Source organism: Sinohyriopsis cumingii, unplaced genomic scaffold (assembly GCF_028554795.1).
Source record: "Sinohyriopsis cumingii isolate HCF-2022 unplaced genomic scaffold, ASM2855479v2 utg001818l, whole genome shotgun sequence".
Taxonomy (NCBI): domain Eukaryota; kingdom Metazoa; phylum Mollusca; class Bivalvia; order Unionida; family Unionidae; genus Sinohyriopsis; species Sinohyriopsis cumingii.
Genome location: NW_028316062.1, coordinates 207,141 through 230,028, shown reverse-complemented (window position 1 = coordinate 230,028; position 22,888 = coordinate 207,141). Strand labels below are relative to the sequence as shown.

The window sequence follows — 22,888 nt, the reverse complement described above, 5'->3', positions numbered from 1 at the left end:
TAATATATATATATATATATATATATATATATATATATATATATATATATATATATATATATATATATATATATATATATATATATATATCACACTGGCAAGGCGATGCGTGTCGAAACACCGGGACATGTATTCCAATCTCCATAGTGTACTAATTGAAATGGTCTGACCTGTATGATATTATTATTTATTCGCATTAGAAAGCCTGTTATTGTTTTGAAGGATTCCTTAGTAGGATCCACGGATCTCTCTCTTCTCTCACTCACTCATTGTCTGTCTATATTTCTTTCTCTCTCTCTCTCTCTCTCGCTTTATATATATATATATATATATATATATATATATATATATATATATATATATATATATATATATATATATGTGTGTGTGTGTGTGTGTGTGTGTGTGTGTGTGTGCGTGTATGTATGTGTGTGTTATCCATTCAAGAGAATGCTTGATGCTAATCATATAAGTTAAAAATTTGAATAAATAACATTTTCATACAGGTTATAACATTATTTTCTAACCTGTATGATAATGGTACCACTTCGGTGTCATAAGTGGTTACAGTGTCTGCAAAAGATTTGGGAGGTCGCGGGTCTGATCCCCGGTTGGGTATTACCAAAGTATTTATAAAATGTGTACAAGCAGTTGCCTGGCTTGGCGCTGAACATTAAAGGTTAGTGTTAGGACTGATCGACCTGGTGTTATTTCAATATGCCTTAGTGAGACATCATGCTTCATGTCTTCGGCATGATGCCCCAGCGCTGGATATCACTATAAACTGCCACACTGCAGACATCGTAGCGATATGACGTTAGCTACGCTAGATTTCTAAATCACACACGTGTATGTTAATGTTTTTTATTCACATATCGCAGGTAATTAAAATATGTGCGTGACAAAGTATGTGTTAAGTTTCCGATGGTCAATTCGACAGTAATGTTGGGACAGATAATAACAAGTGTTAATTTGCTGAACTTTTTATAGCAACAAACCTGTGCAATATCCCTGCGAGTCGTTTTGGTACCCTTTCGGGCAGTAACACTGAGCTGATCCATTACGGGAGACACACAAGGCATTCTTTGATTTACAGGATGCTACACTTGATGAAGAACATTGATCCTCAGCTGAAGTTATATGTAAAATATAAAGCAAATTAGTCGCATAGTTTGTATTTTCATTATTAACATGTCATGTCTGTTATATTGTTTCTTTTAGAACAAATTCACAGAATTCATTGTATTTTTATCAATTATCTTATATAAGATGTAGCTGTCTGAAAGAGCTGTACTGATTGTTCTTAATGTGTCTTGACCAATGTGAATAACACTATATATTTATGTATGAGTGTGCTTAAATCTTAATGCTCAGAATAACTTATACATGTTTAATACATTGTGATTAGAACAACTTCTATGATTATGCCTAATACAAGATGACCAGAATGACTTCTATATGTTTAATACATTGTGATTATAACATGCCTAATAATGGATGGTCAGTATGATTTCTATGAATATGCCTAATACAGGATGGTCAGGATGATTTCTATGAATATGCCTAATAATGGATGGTCAGTATGATTTCTATGAATATGCCTAATACAGGATGGTCAGGATGATTTCTATGAATATGCCTAATACAGGATGGTCAGGATGACCTCTATGAATATGTCTAATACAGGATTGTTAGCATGACGTCTATGAATATGTCTAATACTGGATGGTCAGAATGACTTCTATATGTTTAATACATTGTGATTATAATATGCCTAATAAAGGATGGTCAGGATGACTTCCATGAATATGTCTAATACAGGCTGGTCAGGATGACTTCTATGAATATGTCTAATACAGGATGGTCAGGATGACTTCTATGAATATGCCTAATACAGGATGGTCGAGATGACTTCTATGAATATGCCTAATACAGTATGGTCAAGATGACTTCTATGAATATGCCTAATACAGGATGATCAGAATGGCTTCTATATGTTTAATACATTCTTATTAGAATAACTTGTATGAATATGCCTAAAAGAGGATGGCCAGGATTACTTCTATGAATATGCCTAATACTGGATGGTCAGGATAACTTCTATGAATACGCCTGTTACAAGATGATCAGGATGACTTATATGAAAATGCCTAACACAAGATGTTCAGATTTACGTCTATATGTTTAATACATCGTGATTATAATATGTCTAATAAAAGATAGTCAGGATGTCTTCTATGAATATGCCGATGACAGGATGATCAGGATGACTTCTATGAATATGCCCAATACAGGATGACCACAATGACTTCTATATGTTTAATACATTGTGATTAAATAATGCCTACTAAAGGATTGTCAGGATTACTTCTATGAATATGCCTAATACAGGATGGTCAGGATGACTGTTATGAATATGCCTAACACAGGATGACTTTTATGAATATTCCTAATACATGAGGGTCAGGATGACTTCTATGAATATACCTAATAGAGGATAATCAGGATGATTTCTATATTTTTAATACATTGTGATTAGAATATGCCTAATACAGGATAGTCAGGATGACTTGTATGAATATGCCTAATACAGGATGATCAGAATGACTTCTATATGTTTAATACATTGTGATTAGAATAACCTTTATGAATATGCCTAACTCAGGATGGTCAGGATGACTTCTATGAAAATGCTTTAATACATGATGATCAGTAGGACTTGAATATGTTTAATACTTTGTGATTAGAATAGCTTCTATGAATATGCCTAATACAGGATGGTTAGAATACCTTCTATGAATATGCCTAATACAGGATGATCAGAATGACTTATATATGTTTAATACATTGTGATTAGAATAACTTCTCTGAATATGCCTAATACAGGATGGTTAGAATAAATTCTATGAATATGCCAAAGACAGGATGGTTAGAATAACTTCTAAAATATGCCTAATACAGGATGATCAGAATGACTTATATATGTTTAATACATTGTGATTAGAATAACTTCTGTGAATATGCCTAATAATGGATGGTCAGGATGGCTTCTATGAATATGCCCAGTACAGGATGATTAGGATGACTTCTATGAATATGCCTAATACATGATGGTCAGGATGACTTCTATGAATATGCCTAATACAGGATGATCAGGATGACATCTATGAAAATGCTTAATACACGATGTTCTGAATGATGTAACGCTGAAATATTCTTGCATATAAGTTATTTGATTATAACCCCAAGAAATGGGTGAGCTGTGGGTAAACTAGCTTTTATCAGAATGACTCTTTGAGGGCTGAACAAAACTAACCACACAAAGCGTGCGATGTTGCAGTTGAAAACGTAGTCCACACAAGATAATCAGGATCATTTTGAAAAAACATAATCGATTCATTTCTGACAAATATATCTTTGTCAAGATAATCGAAAAATACAATAGTAAGGTGCTTATTTCCAAAAAATAAATTTAAGCAATCTCGCCAAAGTGTAAATTATTCAACGAGTTCTAACAACTTAAGCACACTGTAATAGTAAAAAAGGTTAACAAAACCTTCGATATATAAATTGAGATTTCATTTGTATCGTATAGTGACTCAATGATAAATGTATAAGTTTATAAGGAAACGCTGGATATAACCTATTCAATCCTCCTAAAACGTAATGCATGAAATGTCTGCTTATCTCAAGATTCTGATCTGTTCCATTTTTGTTTCGATTAAATGACATGAGTCATCATTCCGTTATGACAAGACATTCTGTGACTGATATTTTACTTTCAATTGTATATATATATATATATATATATATATATATATATATATATATATATATATATATATATATATATATATATATATATATATATATGAATATGTTTCATGGATTAATTTAATATGGTAGCTAATGAGGCCCGGGAGTTTCGTACGAATCTAGAATAATTATTCCTTTTTCATGGGTCCGGAGCTCATCAGGTAGCTTATCTCTCATAAAGCCAGAACTTGACTCGATTTTTCTGTACCATTTCAAGTAAATCAAATTTTGACAACGTCCCGCTCACTGTGAGCTTGCTCACTTAGGCAGTCTTAACCCTTTGACGTACATGTGCACAACACTTACCACCCATTACTTTTTGCGTTTCCCTGATGTACAAACTAACGGCACGTTTTTCAAGGAAATGTTTATCTTGGTCTGCCTGTGTAAATCTCACGCGGACAAGACTATTGTTTGACATCGTACAAATACAGTCTGAGTGGCTTATACGACGTTGGATTTCACAATCGATTGCGTCAATCTTCTAAGTGGCATCTGAAATAGTTACGATTCCATCGCCGCCCGTCCGTGTTTTTCATGACAAACATTTATATTATTGGCAAGTAGACCAATAAAATATGCCGATCTAATGTTTGGCCAACAGTAATATACACGCAGCTGAGTCAACGGTATATTAAGTGTGCTACCGAGCTGCGCTGTAATCGCGATGGGAGCTACCACATTAACTTCTGGCCTCGTTGGCGGATCCAACATCATCGTGGTGGTGCTAGACTAGTATTTGCAATTATTGTATCAAGTCATGAAATAACTATGTTGTTATTCACCGAGGACTCCATTATAGTGCAAACACGGCCGTATAATATTCGCGGTTAATCAACCTCGTCGCTATGCACGTCGCCCATTAGCTGATGGATTAACTTCAGTCATCAGGTTATCCGCATGTAACATTGATGCCGTATAGAGACCTTGTTCTTGCGACGGACCAGAGAATCCCGGGGGGCTGGGGGGGGGGTGTTTGCATTTATGTCTGGGGATGGAAAGGTACCCGAAGACGTGGAGATGACTAGATATTTTACCATTTCAACAAATCTAAGTCAGTCGTCATCAATCTTTTTCTTCTTTCCACGATTCTATAATACCTGATTCTGTCGGAACAACCTTCTACATTTTTGTACTACTCATGAACTGTCTTTGAACCTCTTGTAGGCAATGAATTTTGACGGCGGGATGATATCATCCCTCGTTTACTGACGCAATTATAACAACTAGCTTACAACATTTCGCGTTGGTAAATATCGTTTGTATCGCTTCCAGATGCTCCTGCGCTTGTCCTCGTGTTCTCTTCAAAATATTTACCAAGTACTTCTGTCGCGTATTTTATACTATTCTGATATTGCACTGGTTTTGACATTGAAATGGGAACTAACCCGTTTATTGTTGCTTGTGGGTGTAAGGAAACGTTTGATATATTTTGTGGAATTCATGTGTCCGGAACACCATGTGGCATGAGTATTTCTGAGTCTCTGTGAGTCTACTACGTTGAACACGAATAAAATATTGACGTTACTCTGGATGACGTCGGGAATCTACTTGAATCGTGTGAGATATATAATGTCGTTGATTGTGTGTCTACTCTTAGAAAATATCGCTGCTGGATTAGATTGTTTCTAAAGCATCACATAGTCGCAAACAAACCAAAGCTGTAAAACCGTAATCTATATCGTCGATGACAGGTGTGTCTTCGACGTTGTTGTTGAAATCAATAATGTTACAGCCGCCTTCAATGTTCTTGGAGGCCTCTTTGTAGTCTGGCAGGACTTTATAACACGCCTATAATAACGGCGATTGGGTTATTAGAGCCAAAATGGATCCAATACGGATGGCATGATATCACTGTGCTTCTGTTGTCAAACTAACATCTCACACTCACCCTGTGTTCTGAGAGGTATCGGCAGTATCTACTGCAATAATGCATACCACATTGCCACTGTGATATATGGAGTTTATGCCATGAGTGACAACATCGAGAACTTGCTGGCCATGATGACAACCGGTCAAATAAACTGCGACAGTACGTTTGGCCGAGCATGTCACAAATGCATCAGGTGTATTCGGTCTTATGGAGCAACGACGTGCAAATTATCATCACAACCATTAAAGGGGAAGTTATTCACAACACATGAAAATACAGACATGGAAAATCTGACAACATCGTGTTAGCTATAAAACGTATCAAGCAGGTTGTTGTTGTTGTGGGGTTTAACGCCATTTTTCAGCACGATAGGCTATACATGGCGGCCAGTATTAATGGTGGAGGAAGAACCCGGAAAACCCCGGAAAGAACCACCGACCCACGAGAAGCTACTGGCAAGCTTTCTCACATGCCCACATTGGCTGAATCTTAGACTCGAACCGCCGCAGACAGAGGTGAGATGGCAGTGATCCGTAACGAAGAGCGCTTTAGACCACTCGGCCACTCGGGGCCCCCTAAATTGTTATATTAAATTATCAAGCAGGAATTCTATGCGTAGTGGGCTATCTTGTAATTTCCCTCAAAGCGAGATATTGTGTGGGGTATTGTCAATGTGGTACTTGAAACACGGATTGCAACTTAGACGATGTTATTTCAGTTGATATGGCTGTGCGTTACCCTGTAAGTTTTCTTCGACGTGGTGAGTGCGTACCATACCTCCTCATCCAACATATTACGTTACTAGAGTTTCAGTAAATGGCCCACCCACTTCCAGGCATTGGTCCTACTGGGTTTAAGGTGTGTGCTGGAGAAGCACATCTTGGCTGAGTTAACGGTGACAGGTGTAATCGTTACATGTAGTCCACATAAACATGTTTAGCTTTCTGAGCCATCCTCTGGTGCATATCGCATCGATATTACCACCAATAAGGACATTGGACGGAGAATAATAGGCAGGTTTACGACGGGGCATCATCAGACTGTAAACGTGTAAGTAATAGACGTGTCGTCGATCAGGCTAAGCTATATTTTATAATCAAGGATAAAAGAAGCACCGGTACATATATTACTATAACCCATATTAAATTTTGACATGCTCGCCTACATCAGAATCAACTTCGTATTGATGATTCACATATTTCCAACAACAGCGATGTGAGTTACAAGCCATTCGTTTAATATTAACCGAAAAGCCATACAAGAACTTGACATATTCAGCATATTCGCTGGCTGTAACCGAATATAGATCAGTCAACACCACGAATCAATTTGTTCCATACAGATCATGGAGAATAAGATAGGATATGATAAGAGCCTCAAGCTGCATTGCTAAATATTATTATTTTTCAGGTAAGTATCTTTCCACGGATTCAAAAGCACAGTCTGTTGATCCAGTTGAGCGTCACAAACGCCTGTATCTGAACGGGGTATGGTAGTTCTGGTAAAACAACACGAGTCATCAGCTTGTTTAAAAAGTTTGTATTATTGCATAATTATGTGTGGGGATCACGGTAAGCCTCCCTTACTTCTGGCAAATCTCCCAATGACTGATTGGTGTCCATCATGGATCATTATTTGGAAGTTCTGGACGATTATCAGGCCACACATAATGCCTATGATGAGTTAACATTACACATGTGGATAAAAACTGACCAGTAACAATGCGACAAAAATGCCTGAGCCTAACCCGGAAACCTCATGCGATGACCTTCTTGTTACCATGTCCACCAGCGATATGAAAACAAGCTCGTTACACTCTTCGGCAGGAACTTTTAAACTTCATAAAAATATACCCCAACAAATATGCCACACTCGTACACAGATAGGTGAATATTCGGAGGCAAAACTTATATGTGCTGATACCTGGAACGGAAACACACTCAGACATGTTCTTGATGACATAGCCGATGTGCCATTGTGCGAGGTTGAACATGCTGTCATGAGGTGTTGGCTGTCAGAGATGGTGGTGTGACGCCAACGGGCGATGATTCCTCTCATTGGTGTCTTGGATTCTCATCAAAATAATAAGCTATAAAAAAAACCATATCGTGTTTGGATCATTGACGTTCGTATATAATGGTGAAATCTTGTATATCTTGTTGTGTCACATGTCGAGAATCTATCACAATTCGGCAAAGTAAACTTTTCCAACCGCTTCCGCATGAAATTCGCCCCCTGATAGCAGTCAAACAGCGAGGTTTTATTGACATAGCGCAACAACAAAACATTCGTTGCACCCTATGCAACGTCGAAGTATTATGGGATTACAATGTCAGTGATTCCAGACAATTTACCATAGATCGTATTGATAACCAACAATATATTTGTCGTGCTAACGTCATCCTAACGTATTTTGAGTAAACCGACTGCTAGGCACTAGAGCCTTTCGTGCTTGCAACCTTGCTGATGCATGACCTGACGTGGAGATAACTGTTTATACGCTGATATCATTGCAACTCGTTTTCTACAAACCCACGAGTGTGTGCTGACGTTTCAAAGTAATAAATCTTCGGCGCATTGGTGGGACGGGTCACATGTGAAACTTTATCGATAGTCAGGCTCCTCGCAGAATAAGTAATTCTTGTTCCAAACGTTTAATCTCACTACATCGCGTCTGGCGCCTACCAATATTGGTGCAAGGCGACTGACGGTACCAGGCACGTTAACGTGCGATACTAATGCCTATATTTTTACTTCCACAACGGGTTTCATCACCATCGCGCACGTAACTTCGTTGTTCAATGCAGCTACCACAACATGAACTCTTGCTACTAATTCTCGTGAGTATGCGTTTCGCTGCGTCAACATTTCTTGTGGGCATTGATGTCCACATAACCGTCTACGGCTTGATCACGATGAGCGCCTACGTGTCAAGGACAAATTTTACGTTATGTTTCATGAATGTCTCAATCATCTGCAGAAGACGTTGCCAACGTAATGGCCCACTCGCTTATGTTCGCACGCATGCGCCTGAGACCCGTTTCCGATGTCAAATGTACAACTTCATTGCAGCGACTAGCTATATCGACGGTGGTCGACGTGCCGTAGCATTTGTTGTTGCGCGGAAGAAAGAAAATATCCGGCGGCCGAACTTCGTTCTGTGTTTTGCGGTCAAACCGCCAAAGTAGATTTTGTTTGGTGCTGGTACATAAATTTTCCATAATCTTGAAAGCGCTAACCAATCAGCGACTATTTTATCTATGCAAGCAGCACTCGTTAATTCGCTGATCGCTGTGGATACTTTCCAATAATAAACGGAAGTGTAATAAATCGATTTAATTAGTATAATACTAGCATTCTAGTATTAACACTGTAATATTAATTAACACCCTAATTAATTGCTTCCACCGCTAACGTTGCCGGCATTGTGGTTGATATTAACCGTCGTGCAAGACTTATTGCGCTGTTAGTACTCAAATGTTATTTAACGCGTCAATTGCCTCACGATCTTTTATGTGTGGCTGCGACAAACCACGATTATGGTATGAGAGATCTTGTCAGTAGCATGCGCGTTCTATAAAGTTGACTGAATTCTCACCATCAAGTGGAACTTCGCGTAAATAAAGTCGGATATCCACTCGAGTCCCAAGACCACAGTGATTATATTCTGGTCAATGTTTCCTCCCTGGATATTTTGCCTATGGCGTCGACAGGGACGCCTCCCTCAAGGACAATGCAGTATCACCAACTATTTGATTTATAATTTTGCGCCACATTGTACATCCCTCAGCGGTTGCTCGCGGATTATTTCTCAACGTGGGTACGTGTGCGTCTTCTGTGTCCGTGTAACCATTGCACTACATGTACTATACATTTATGGCGATTTATATCGTTATGGCATTAGTAAATTCTCTGACTGCCACAGTCAGTTCATTAACATAGGATAATAACGTATCTGAAGAACGTTGACTATTGCGAGACGAGCCTCCCATAGTTGACTTTTAAGCGACATAAGTCCCCCTACCGGTAAAACACAATGAGACCCTGCCCAACAGTGTGCTTTCGATAATCCATGGGCCGTCTGGTTTTGGCAAGACCTACATGTTATTAAAGTTCGTTATAATATGCTATCATGGGATATATTAATGGAATATATGGATCAGATATTGTCATCCATGACTTCATCCTTCGCATCACACATATAATATAAAAAAAATTGAAAATACTTTAGGCGGTTTAGCACCAATAAGAGCATTCCGGTCACGATCTAACAACATGGTTGCCGGCTCAGATTCAAGCATTGCTATTCTCTGGAATTCTTTCTCTGTATAAAATTTGCAGATTTCCTGATTGGCAAGAACCTTACCAGATCAAACTGCTTATTTGATTGCGGCCATCGAAATTTTATTCCGGTTAGCCCTCAAAGGTTTTTGCGCCATACGTGCACTGCGCTGACTACTTCATATCGTTTATATATACATACATACATATATACATACATAATACATATATACATACATATTTCATATCGTTACATATATATATATATATATATATATATATATATATATATATATATATATATATATATATATATATATATATATATATATATATATATCCCTTATAAACTGGAAATGTCATGCCACAGAGCGTTGTTTTTACATGTTCACCATTGTGGCATACTTGCATACTTTACACTGGATAGGTCCACAACCATCTGCATTTCGATCAGCATGTGTATTGAAACATTAAAAAGCACCCCCCCAACAAATATCGATCAAAAAACTAGCTAAGAAAGATATATATTTAAAATTACGGGGAGAATTTATAATCGAAATTTGTAGTCACTTACGAAAGCAGGAACGTCGGTCCGTGGTATTCAAGAGGAAACCGTCGTAACATGAGCATCTGTAGTTTCCAATAGTGTTGTTGCAGATCTGAGAGCAGCCATGGTTACCATTGCACTCGTTTATATCTAAAACAGGATGAAACTGTCTTTTATAATTTCTAAAAACGTTTTTCCAGTTCTTCAAAGGAAGAAAGTTTTATCTATCTTAGAATAAATTAATTGAACGTTTCGGTTTGCTATTATTCTTTTAATATATTTGTTTCTTGAAAACCTCGACAGATATAACTGACAAAAATGAATCAACAGGCATGCTGATGCCAATGTTACTGAAATCATCTTTGTCAGTTCAGTTTGGTCATAGTTTGTTTTGACAAGTGTTACAATGGGATTTGGCCACAGGTTGTCGTAGTTTAAGTAAACGTCATTTTCCAACAAAAGTTGTTCATCGTACATAGGGGAGGCAAATTAATATTACAATACGATATTACTAGAAGCAAACAAATTTATATGATTTAACAGAGAGAGAGAGAGAGAGAGAGAGAGAGAGAGAGAATTTGACTTTGTCAGGAACATATAAGGTATATTAGTGTAACTGTAAGCTCTAGTGAAGCAGAAAGGCTTTGGACCTGGAACGATTCAAAGGAGGAAAGTAAATAAGTATAAAGAAATTGTCCTATGTTTGAAACGGAAACGCTTTCATATACTTAACTATATTTTAAAGCAACAAACATACATTTTCATTCCGGGTGGCCGCAATGTAGAGGGTGGTAAGAGTTGTGTTGTGTTGTGTTCAACTTTTGGGTGTTATAGGAGGTGGTGGCTGTCAGAGATGGTGGTGTGAAGCCAACCACTAGCACCCATTTGTCTATAAGATACCATCATCGAACATGAGTTATAGCTATTGTCGATTTTACTAAATGGGCAGCAATGAGAAATCTGAGGGCGCCGAAGGTTTTACGTTCGAGTATACGGAACCATTCTGCCGGCATCAGCTATAATTCATATAACCAGCGTTTGGGAGGCAGTACCGCAATCTATGGAGATCGATTAGGGCTCAGGCTGGTGGAGCTCTCGAAATAAACTAGAGAAGGTCGGTATAGATGAAGGAGACGCTAGCAAAAGATGGTGGGGCAACAGGACAAAGAGTAAATTTTATTTTTGATGAAATTTATGGTCATAATGGATCAAGTTACATTCATCATAACGTCCGTGTAGCACTAAACATTACACCTGTAGCCTGAAATCGCCCACCAGGAGTCGGTGAGCCTATAAAGATGATAATCGGTGATTACCACAAGGTGTGGTTCAAAAGCCATTGCATGTAATTGTTTCTATGTATTGTGCTCTTATGTCATGATCGGGCTGGGCTTTTATTTCGTCACCCCTTTGTTAAGCATCATTTTAAGAGAGAATGACCACGTGGACTCGGTAATTGATGTAGCTGTGACCGGTCAGACGCATGTCTTAAAGAACAAATCAAACTCCAACTGACTGATTCGGTGGAGGTTATCTAGGCTGAAGTAGTGGATCGGATATAGCCACGTGAAGGACTTCTATCTGATCGTCAGAGTGTTTGTGTGTGTATGTTTGATTTGGATTTGTAACATACCTTTAACAATATTTCAATCATATCGCTACGATGTGTGCAGTGTGGCAGTTTATGGTGATGTCTAGCATTGGGGCATCATGCCACATACATGTAGCATGATGTTCCACCAAGTCACATTATCCTGACACCAGTCCGACCAGTCCTAACACTAACCTCTTAATGCTGAGCGCCAAGTTAGGCAGGTGTTAGTACCATTTTTGTAAGTCTTTGGTATGGCTCGATCATAGATGGTACGCACGATCATCCGCATCCTGGGCGGACGCTCTAACCCTAGGCCACCTGAGCGGTTCCTCGTCCGCAGAGCGAAATCTACATGTTCGTGAAACTCAGACGCGGCGAAAGTTGCTGTTTGCAAATTCTAGAAAGATTTCCTTGATTGGTGTGAGTGTGCAAGTGTCTTTTCATCTACGAAAAGCACATTAGTTTTGGCCAGAGAACAGCTAATTAGATTTATGGAGACAGGCGCTTGTTAAATCGCTATACTTCAATGATTTCTATTATCTGGTTGCTAGAGGTATATATTCGTAAATTCGTAGGTCAGTCACACCTTGTTCTTGGTTACAAAATTGACATTTTGCACCTTAAATAATAAGCCAAATATAAGAGTCGGTGGTATAATGACTAAATATAGCCGTGAACGTCGCGTTGTTCATTTTGTATCGCAAATCTGAGATTAAATTGGAAGATGGTGAAACACGTCGTTGCCGTTGTGGAAGTTCCAGTTGCACTCGTAACTTGCTTCGTGGTAAACTGGACATCGACTGCAATGTTTAAGGCATTTGTGGTTACTTACTGTGGGCGTAGTCGTTGATGTTAAATGCCAAGCAGAGAATAGTCTTGGCAAAGCAGACATTGTCTAGGCATACTTCCACTTAGTGAGTGTCAATTAGGTAGCGGTCTCTATCAAATAGGGCCATGCTACCATTGCTGATGATTGCATTATGGTCGTAGTCAATGTCGTCCACTGCCTTTGCAATGCCGCAAACGATCACGCATTGGATTGAAAAAAATATTGTTTAGTTGTCATTAATCTATAGGTCTTCTCCACCTATTCCGTTTGGGTCGCGGGTCTCACACCAGTATTACTGCAGGTCGCGCAGCACCGTCATGATGTTGAGTATTAGGTCCAATATGCACTGAAAGGAAGCCGGCTAATGTGCCATCTCTGAGTTCACTCTAATACTGAGAGTGGCTCAGGCCCGAGTTCATGGGTAAGTTCGTGAGGTCCATCAACCGCCAGGTCTACAGACTTTACTCGATCCCCGTCCTTAAATAAGCTTCGCATGTGATCTTAAATCGCCAGTCGCTCCAGCCGACAGAGGTAATCGGCGTTGAGAACTGGAAACGTTTCATTGCGAACTGCGTTTAAGTCGTATTGAATACGGGAGAGGATAAGTGTCTTAATGTGTCTGCAGGCTGGAGCGTGAGTTCTCCACGTGGTGAGCGATTGTGGCTTCTCTCTATGGATTGGGAAAGGCTCGGACAATTTTCCTGATTCTATCATTTGTGCCTTCTACCCCCACGTCAGTGGCCTGCCACTGGACCACCTTCTTAATGACATCGATCTCTTAAAAAGCCGGCCGGCCTATCAAGTAGTTCAAACGTTGAGGAAACAAACTATAGGTCAGCTGTAGTAGACATGCAGCAACGTTTGCAATATATCCATTTTATGTATTTCAGGCGCCTAAAAATGCGTTGTGAAGAAAAGACCAAGAGCCGTATGCCTAATACATAATCGTGCCCTTGACATCGACATGGCACAACCGATGATATACTGCACTGCCTCGTTTATCAGTTCTGGGAACATGTTGCCAGTCCGATATGCCCGGAAGAACGTTTTCTCCCGACTGTTCTCGGGGCAAACCACCGAGTCACACAACACGGTCAAATGCTTCAACTGTTCAATTTTGTTTCTGATATGGTACTTCTCGTGAACCTAGCACATTCCGTATCAGATATGGTCAGTCGCATATCTGTGTCTATACAAGACAGTCCAGTTCTTGTCATGTTCAGACTGGCTGCTATTCAAATGCTGAAAAACACTCTCTAATATCAGACGGCACAGTATTTCAAGATTCCTACAGACATGTACTTATCTAGCAGGCATAATGTGGCTACAGTGCATTTCGTATTTATGTTTGTACAGCAACTCCAAATTGTCTCAAATGTGGAAAAGAACACCACGACAATTCCAAGGATTGTGAAAATTATAAACAGGAGAAGGAAATACAGAGGATAAAGCACATAGCTAACATTCCCTATCCAAAATCCAAAAAGCCTGTACAGGCCAAAACAGTCCATCCTGGCCCATCCTTCTCCACTCTAGTGAAGAATAATGCCAAAACAACGAAGGACGCTCAAACACAGACAGATTTACCCAATTCAACACCAAGCTCTAACAGGCCCCCCCATTACCAAGCACAAAATAAACACGGGATCTACTTAAACAACTTTCAATATTACACCACCACCGAACCCATCAAGGAAATAGACAGCAAAAGGGGTCAGATGACCCCATCAATTTTTATGACAGTTCTGGAGACATTAAGAGCATGAATGCAGAAGAAACTGCTCCACGCGCTCATGGTATCAAGGTAGGCACATACCTACCAACTAAATATTCACCCCCGTACTTCCTTCAGAGAAATAACCACACAGATTGCTTCCGCGAAAGGTCTAACATAGTTACACAATCTTTAATTTAAATTTATAATGAAGAACAACATGATGCAATGGAACTGTCGAGGACTTAAAGCCAACTACAATGATATTCTTCTGCTTTTGAACGAACATGATCATGCAGTACTATGCCTTCAGCAAACATTCTTGAAAGATACGAATACCATCACACTTAAAGACTACTCTCGGTTTAACACCTACTTTCAAAATGTTGACTGGGCCTCAGTAGGAGTTTCTGTTGTTGTGAACAATAGAGACATTCATAGCGTCATCCCTTTAAACACAGATATGCAAGCTATTGCTGTAAGCGTCACTCTATATCGAGTGATTACCTATTCTTCTATTTACATATCACCAAACACCAACTTAGTATCAAATGAATTAGACAATCTTGTTCAACAACTTTGCCCTGCCTTTGTTTTACTCGGATATTTTATTGCCCATACCATGTTATGGGGATCAAATCACCTAAGTGACAGAGGCCACAAAGTAGAAGACTTCATTTCAAGATAGGATTTATGTCTATATAACACCAAATAACCGACATATCTACACCCAGGAACGGGTACATACGCGTATATCGATTTGACAATTTGTTCTCCTTTGCTGCTTTTGGATTACACTGGTCAACAGTGAAATCATTACTGACTTGAAAAGGCCCTAATCTGTAGTATTTTGGTGTGCCGAACACGAATATAACCGTGAAAAATTTGTATTGGCTCTCGTTTTGAAGATATTCATATACCTCATTTTCTATGTTTCACTGTGTAAATTTCTCCAGTAGGACTGCAGCAACATCCGGAATAATGATGTAACATTGCATAATACCATCATGCTCACATCATCCAAAGTTGATTGCATCATTTTCCGATGCAATGCAATACTAATGCCATGCGGCTGCTGAAGTAAGTTGACGTCAGCAGTGTACTATACATGTGTAGGCCTATTATACTAATGCCAGGCGGCTGCTGAAGCTGACGTAAGCAGTGTACTATATAAAGCCCAATCAGATAGGTTCAGCATTTAAAATATTTTAGACGTTGTGCGAGACAGTTCAAGCTACTGTTACATAAAACTTATTATTTTATCCATTTACGTACAATAAAGAACAGTAATGCCTCGAAAGTGTGTTAATACCGCGGACAATTTTTGCTATATTTGTGGGGAAGTGACATTTGCCAACCAGAAGAAAAGTATCAATTCTCAAGTGAAGAAGGCATATCATCTTTACTTCGGATGCAAGGTTGGTGACCAAGACAAGCCTTGGGCTCCGCATATATGCTGTGCTACATGTACAACACAGCTTTCACAGTGGTTGAATTGCAAAAGGTCATCAATGCCGTTTGCAGTCCCAATGGTGTGGAGAGAGCCAAGCAACCACCTAAATGACTGTTACTTCTGCTTGGTTCCTCCTCTTTCCGGCGGAATAACGAAGCGAAAGAAGTCGAGAATAGTCTACCCAAACATTCCGTCTGCATTGAGACCAGTTCCACATGGTGAGGGACTTCCTATTCCAGAACCTCCAGCAGAATATTCTCTTGATTCATCTGACGAAGACAAAGGTGAGTCGACCTGTTCTTCTCCTGGTCCATCAGCATGCAGTGATCCAGATTTTCACTGTGGTGCATCATCAACCCCACACAGAATAACACAGGAAGAACTAAAAGACCTGATTCGTGATTTGGACTTATCAAAGAACAAGGCAGAATTGCTAGGATCAAGACTCCAACAATGGAATCTTCTAGAAGAAGATGTCACAATTACTGCATATCGAAAGCGCCACCAGCAATTGGAGCCTTTCTTCAGAAAGGAAAGTAATCTGATATTCTGTTCCGATATTGAGGGCCTCATGAATGCTTTAAAAATCACTCATGACCCACAAGAATGGAGACTATTTGTGGACTCTTCGAAACTGAGTCTCAAGGCTGTGCTTTTGCACAATGGAAACATTCTTCCATCTATTCCAGTAGCGTATGCTGTCCACATGAAAGAGACATACGATAACTTAAGGCAGCTACTGAATTCCATTGAGTATAACAAGTACAGCTGGCACCTCTGTGGTGATTTGAAGGTAGTTGCCCTTTTAATGGGACTGCAGCAAGGATATACAAAATACATGTGTTTCTTATGCGAGTGGGATAGCCGAGCAAGGGAAATGCACTACATGAGGAAGGAATGGACTCACAGGCAGAATGTAGCCATTGGAGAGAAGAATATCCAACACCCAGCTCTGGTTGAGGCTCAGAAAATCTTGCTACCACCCCTTCACATCAAACTAGGTTTGATGAAGAACTTCGTGAAAGCCATTGACCGGACTTTGCCAGCATTCCGATACCTGCATGAAAAATTCCCTCGACTCAGCGAAGCAAAGATTAAAGAGGGAGTTTTTGTGGGTCCTCAGATTCGAGAGCTTTTCAAAGATGACCGGTTCAACAACTTGCTGGAAGGTGACGCGAAACAAGCATGGAATGCTTTTCGCCTAGTTTCTACAAACTTCCTCGGAAATGTTAGGGCAGAAAACTATAAGGAACTAGTAGAAGACATGTTGATGAAGTATAAGAAACTTGGCTGCAATATGTCTCTAAAGATTCACTTCCTTCATTCCCATTTGGATTTCTTTCCTAGCAACTGTGGTATTGTTAGTGATGAACACGGCGAACGTTTTCATCAAGATATCGCAACAATGGAACAAAGATACCAGGGAAAATGGTCCACTACAATGCTGGCTGACTACTGCTGGACACTCCTCAGAGATGCTCCCGAACAGCTGTACAAGAGAAAGGCGAAGAAATCTAAGATGTAGTCAATGACTTGATTTTTTATAGGTAGGCTATTACAGTTGACCTTTTGCTATTGGAATGCATTCGTTATGTAAACATTAATTTCTTGCAGATTACAAAAAAACTAGAGCCAATTTTGCAATTTGACTGTCATATTCGTGTTCAGCACATAAAAATTGATAAGAATTGACTAATTTTATTTCAGTAACATGACTTTTGTAAAAATTTGTTGTCCAGTGTTATGAATGGAATGTCGCTGATGACCTTCACATCAGTGATTACTTTCAAATCTACCTTGACAATATCAACTCTACTATTCGTGACGCATTTCCACAATGGAATATAAAGAAGGCCGATTGAAACGCTTGGCTTAATGAGGAGACATTTTGCAACGTTAATAACTCTATTCAAAATTTTTACTTCCATTTTAATAGAGATTGCAGAAGAATCCATTCCCAGGTCATCACTGAACTGTAAAAGAACCCCAAAACCTTGGGTCACTAAGGAATGTAAGGAAGCCATTAGACAACGGCAAGAAGCATTGAAAAAATTAATAATCATCGGACGCCCGAAAATGGAAGTAAATACCGTATTCCCCGGGCCAAAGCTCGCCGCACAATCAAAGAAAGTAAACAGGCATCATTGAAAAAGTATGATTCTTCTTTAAACTCTCGTTCCTCTATTAATAAAGTTTGAGACACTATCCGCAAAATAAACGGAAAGAGAAAACACAATTATCTCGATCTGAAGCTGAATAGTTACAATTTACGTTTCAAACGTGACATAGCAAATATTCTTGCTGACACATTCTGTAAACGTTCCTCATCTTCTAATTATTCGGAAGCCTTCTGAAGATTAAAATATAAACAAATAAAAGTCATGTTTGAAATTCACATCGAACAACTCGGAATGTTATAACCAACTGTTCTTACTATTGGAGCTTATTGAGTCATTAGACAAGGCCCATGATATATGCGTTGGGTCTGACAAAATACATTACAAGTTTTTGAAACACCTTCCAGAATCATCTTTAATGTCTCTTTTGTCAATCTTCAATGATTTATGGATTACTGGTAATGAACATAAGATTTTGAAATAAGCAACAGTAATACCATTTCCCAAACCAGGTAAAGATTGCGCAGATCTACCAAGTATCGACCCATTGCACAGACAAACTGTGTGAGCAAACCAATGGAACGAATGATCAATTCTCGGCTTGTATGGTACTTGGAAACTAACAATCTAATATATCCTTTCCTAAGTGGTTCTCGTTATGGCCGTAGCACCAATGACCATCTTGTTAGATTGGAAACATTTATTCGCGACGCATTTATCAAGAAGGAACATTTAGTAGCGGTTTTCTTTGATTTAGAAAAAGTCTATGACACAACATGGAAGTACGGGATACTAAATGACCTGCACGATCTGGGTCTAAAAGGCCAGCTGCCCTTTTTCATATCAAACGCTTTTTCAGGCAGATAATTCAAGATACGAGTGGGCTCCACCCTCTCTGATTTGCACGAGCAAGAGATGGGTGTGCCGCAAAGCAGCATTCTATCTCTGACATTTTTCAACATACAAATTAATATCATCACCAAGTGTTTGGCTCCTAGCGTGGATTGCTCGTCATACGTTGGTGATCTTCTAATATGTTACCGATCAAAGCACTTGCATACAATTGGAAAACATCTACAACAAAATATCAACAAGATTCAAATTTGGGCCAGTACTAACGGTTTTAAATTCACAAAATCCAAAAAGGAATGTATGCATATCTGTCAGTTTCGAAGACATTATGATGAACATTAACTCACGCTGGGCGGAACACCTATTCCAGTTATTGAGAAAACAAAATTTTTAGGTATTAACTTCGACAGAAAATTGACTTTTATTCCAAACCGAAAGAACTTGAAAGCTAAATGCTTGAAAGCTCCAGATCTACTCAGAGTAGTAGCGCACGCTGATTAGGGTGCTTATAGAAACGTCATCCTCAATTTGTATAGAACGTTTGTCCGCTCCAAACAGTACTATGGTTGCATTGTTTATGGTTCAGCTAGGAAGTCATATCTGACGATGCTTGACTCAATTCATCATAATGGAATAAGACTCGCTCTGGGAGCTTTTAATATATCCTCGTGTGAAAGCTTCCTCTTGGAAGCAAATGAACACCCTTTACCATATCATAGAGAAATGCTTTCCTCCCAGTATGTTCTCAAATTAAGATCAAACACTCTGAACCCTGCTTTTGCGTTTATTTTCAACCCAAATACAAAGCCTTATACGAAAATAATCCAAATGTCATACCTTCCTTTGGGATTATAATATCATCCAGCGTTGACAGTGCAGAAAAAGATCTTTCTAAAATTCCGAAAACGTCCATCTCAGAAACACCTACTTTCATACTCAAACAACCCAAAGTATTTTTTACGCTATACGATGGCCAACAAATCCGAGACAAACCTTTCCACAACTCTCAACATGAACTCCTCACCAAATTTAAAACTACATACAAATTTATACCGACGGATCAAAGGATGAGGAATAGGCTGCTGCAGCCTTCATTAGTGGAAAACACACAAGTTGCTTTCCAAATGGCACATCAATGTTTTCAGCCGAAATCAGAGCAATAGATCTTGCTCTGCAATATATCGAAAGCAAACGTATTTCAAACAGCATCATCTTCTCCGACTCCCTATCAGTACTGTACTCACTACACAGAAGAAAACTTGAGAACCCATTGTTGACCAATGTTCTCGTCAAAAATACCAAGCAGAGTTCCTCCCACAATATCGTATACTGTTGGTTACCTAGCCATGATGGTTTTAAAGGCAATGATAAAGGAGATAGCGCTGCTAAAATTACCTTAACTCAAAAGTATCTGATTTTAAAATGCCGTATACTAATTTTAAACCTAGTATAAAAAAGACTTTACGTCAGAAGTGGCAGTTATCATGGAATGATGCAGTGAATAATTAACTTCACGCCATCAAACAAACCCTAGGAGAATGAACCCCTTCGTACAGAACCATCCGTAGGGAGGAAGTAATCATTGCAATAATTCGAATTGGTCATACGCATGTAACCCACTCCCACATACTAAAAGGCGAGCACCAACCAGAGTGCGTTTCCAGCAATAAACCATTCGCTGTTAAGCACTTTATGGTTAGTGTTTAGACCTGCAACATATGCGCAAACATTATTACAATGTGCAATCCGTGAAGGGACTTTTCGATACAATAAGCATCACTTGTATTATAGAATTCCTGACAGCAGAAAATATTTAAGCTATAAAGTGTATGCCATCACCTTGAGCATTTTCATGTAACGTTTTTATCGTCTCCTATTTGCAACAACTTTTCATCTGTCTTTATTAACATGTACGTCCCCGTCGATCGGGAAGCTTGATATATTGTCCTTATCCATCTTATCGTTTTACTTTCAACTACTATTTGGTTTCGATATCGCTGGTCGATATAAAACCTTTCGTCATTTCCAAATGATCATACATATAACCGTTGGCACACATTTGCTATGAAGAAAGGCATTTATAGAATCTCTTTATCCACTCTTTGTCTTTTGAAGCTTAGGATGCTCTGTGGTTTTCAGTACTTCTGTAGTATAGCTTTGTGACGCTACAGTCGCATCGGTTAAATATCGATTAGATCGCGCCAGTCCATATCGGCGTCACATGCCATGCGTATTGGACCCGCTAAAGAGGATAATCATGTTAAGGTTATATCGACTTAGGCGTACATCCACGCTAGGCAGAGCTTTCACAGCTAAAGAGGCAAGTGGGATTCTTTTGTCCTTGCAGAAACAAATTTTCTTAAACGTGTCAAGATGAAGGTTGTTCGGCCCTGGGGTGTTGTCAAAGCGGGAAGATAAACTATTCCGATCTTTGTAATGTATAGTCTGTCTGTCGGTGACACCATTACAGCTCAATCTTAGTAGCCGTCATGTACAGCGACGTAACCTGGATGCCTCGACGTTGGTTACTGCAAAAGGAGCTGCATGTAGTACCGGAAGATACATATTGGTGTTTCCCCCCGTTTTCAAGATAATGACCACGTTTTTCACGTATCTCCTGAACGATCAAAGATAAAGGGAAAATGCACTTCAAACTATTCGTCAGCCGCCTTTGCCAAATAAGAATGGTCATATGCTAGTGTTGCGTCTCCATCGGAATCGATTAAATAGTTTTGTTTCCATCGGGAACAGGCTCGATATTTAATGGTATATGCACTGATCTGGTTAGTCCTGCTGCATATGGAAACGTTTGTATAGCAAAGCACGTTATGGGTATCGTGGTATAGTCAACGAACTAGGCAATGGTATATCCATTATATTCATTCTTATACTTTCCTGCGACATTCCTTTTGATATCTCATAGGAGGGCTGACATTTCGGAATGTCTTCTCAAGTCTATTGCTCTATGAGTATACACATATTGACGTCTGGCAGCAACTGACCTGTGCACCCGTAGTTGTAAGCTAATCGGCCCAGCTTATTCCAGAAGTGCTTTTAGCAGGAACATCCTGCTATTTGATACTGGGTAGGATTTTGCCTTAAATTTCAGAGATGTAAATCGAAAGCTTCAAAGGCATTGGTGTGAAAATGAAGAACACACGTCTTGAGGTGCGGGTATCCCGTACGTTAACTGCGCTATTGATCCCCCGAGGATATACCATACGAGCTGAAGTTGCTATAGAAAGCCTCAATGGATCCGAGCCGTCTATATAATCATACAGATATACATCGTTGCTTGACCGCGCGCTTGGCTGTTAGAAGCGCGCCGTCGCATTCGGTATATCGAGTGTTGATGATAAAGTCCTTCTGTTGAAGGTCATTTTACCATCTTGGAGAGATTGGATGGTGGGAACTGATATTTAGTGGAGCTCCCTTAATGAAATAGCATTCGTAGTATCACAGATAGGGAATATGATAGATACTCTATATTTGTATAGGTTTAGTCGCAGCTGGAGGCTGCAGCAGTTATGGGTGGTTCACCAGTATTGACCGGTGATGTAGAATTGTCTCCTGTGGTCCTTTCGCAAACGCCTTCTTGCTGGCTGGTGTCATAACTAAAGGTTGTGGGTTGGCTATTTCTCCGCTTTTTATAGGTTTGACTAGCCGCCTTTTCTTCTATATATAACTGGGTTGGGGATCGTTTTGCTTTGATACGTACTGTGCAATATGGTATGATCAATGTGATGGTCATTAAAGGGGTATAGGGCTGATATTACAGCTTGTTCGAAGCCTCGGGTGCTCCTGTCTTTACA

The 22,888-nt window shown here is 39.4% G+C and overlaps 1 protein-coding gene across 1 annotated transcript in view; it reads right to left on the bottom strand.

Annotated features, from left to right (window-relative positions):
- The window catches only part of LOC149771494 (uncharacterized), a gene marked incomplete at its 5' end in the record, with an annotated part of 186,776 nt that overhangs the window by 31,709 nt on the left and 132,179 nt on the right, over positions 1–22,888 (bottom strand). The window contains 2 exons of the mRNA XM_089948375.1: positions 999–1,130; positions 10,545–10,667. Coding sequence (XP_089804501.1) covers positions 999–1,130; positions 10,545–10,667 — 255 coding nt within the window. The remainder of the gene's footprint in view (positions 1–998; positions 1,131–10,544; positions 10,668–22,888) is intronic.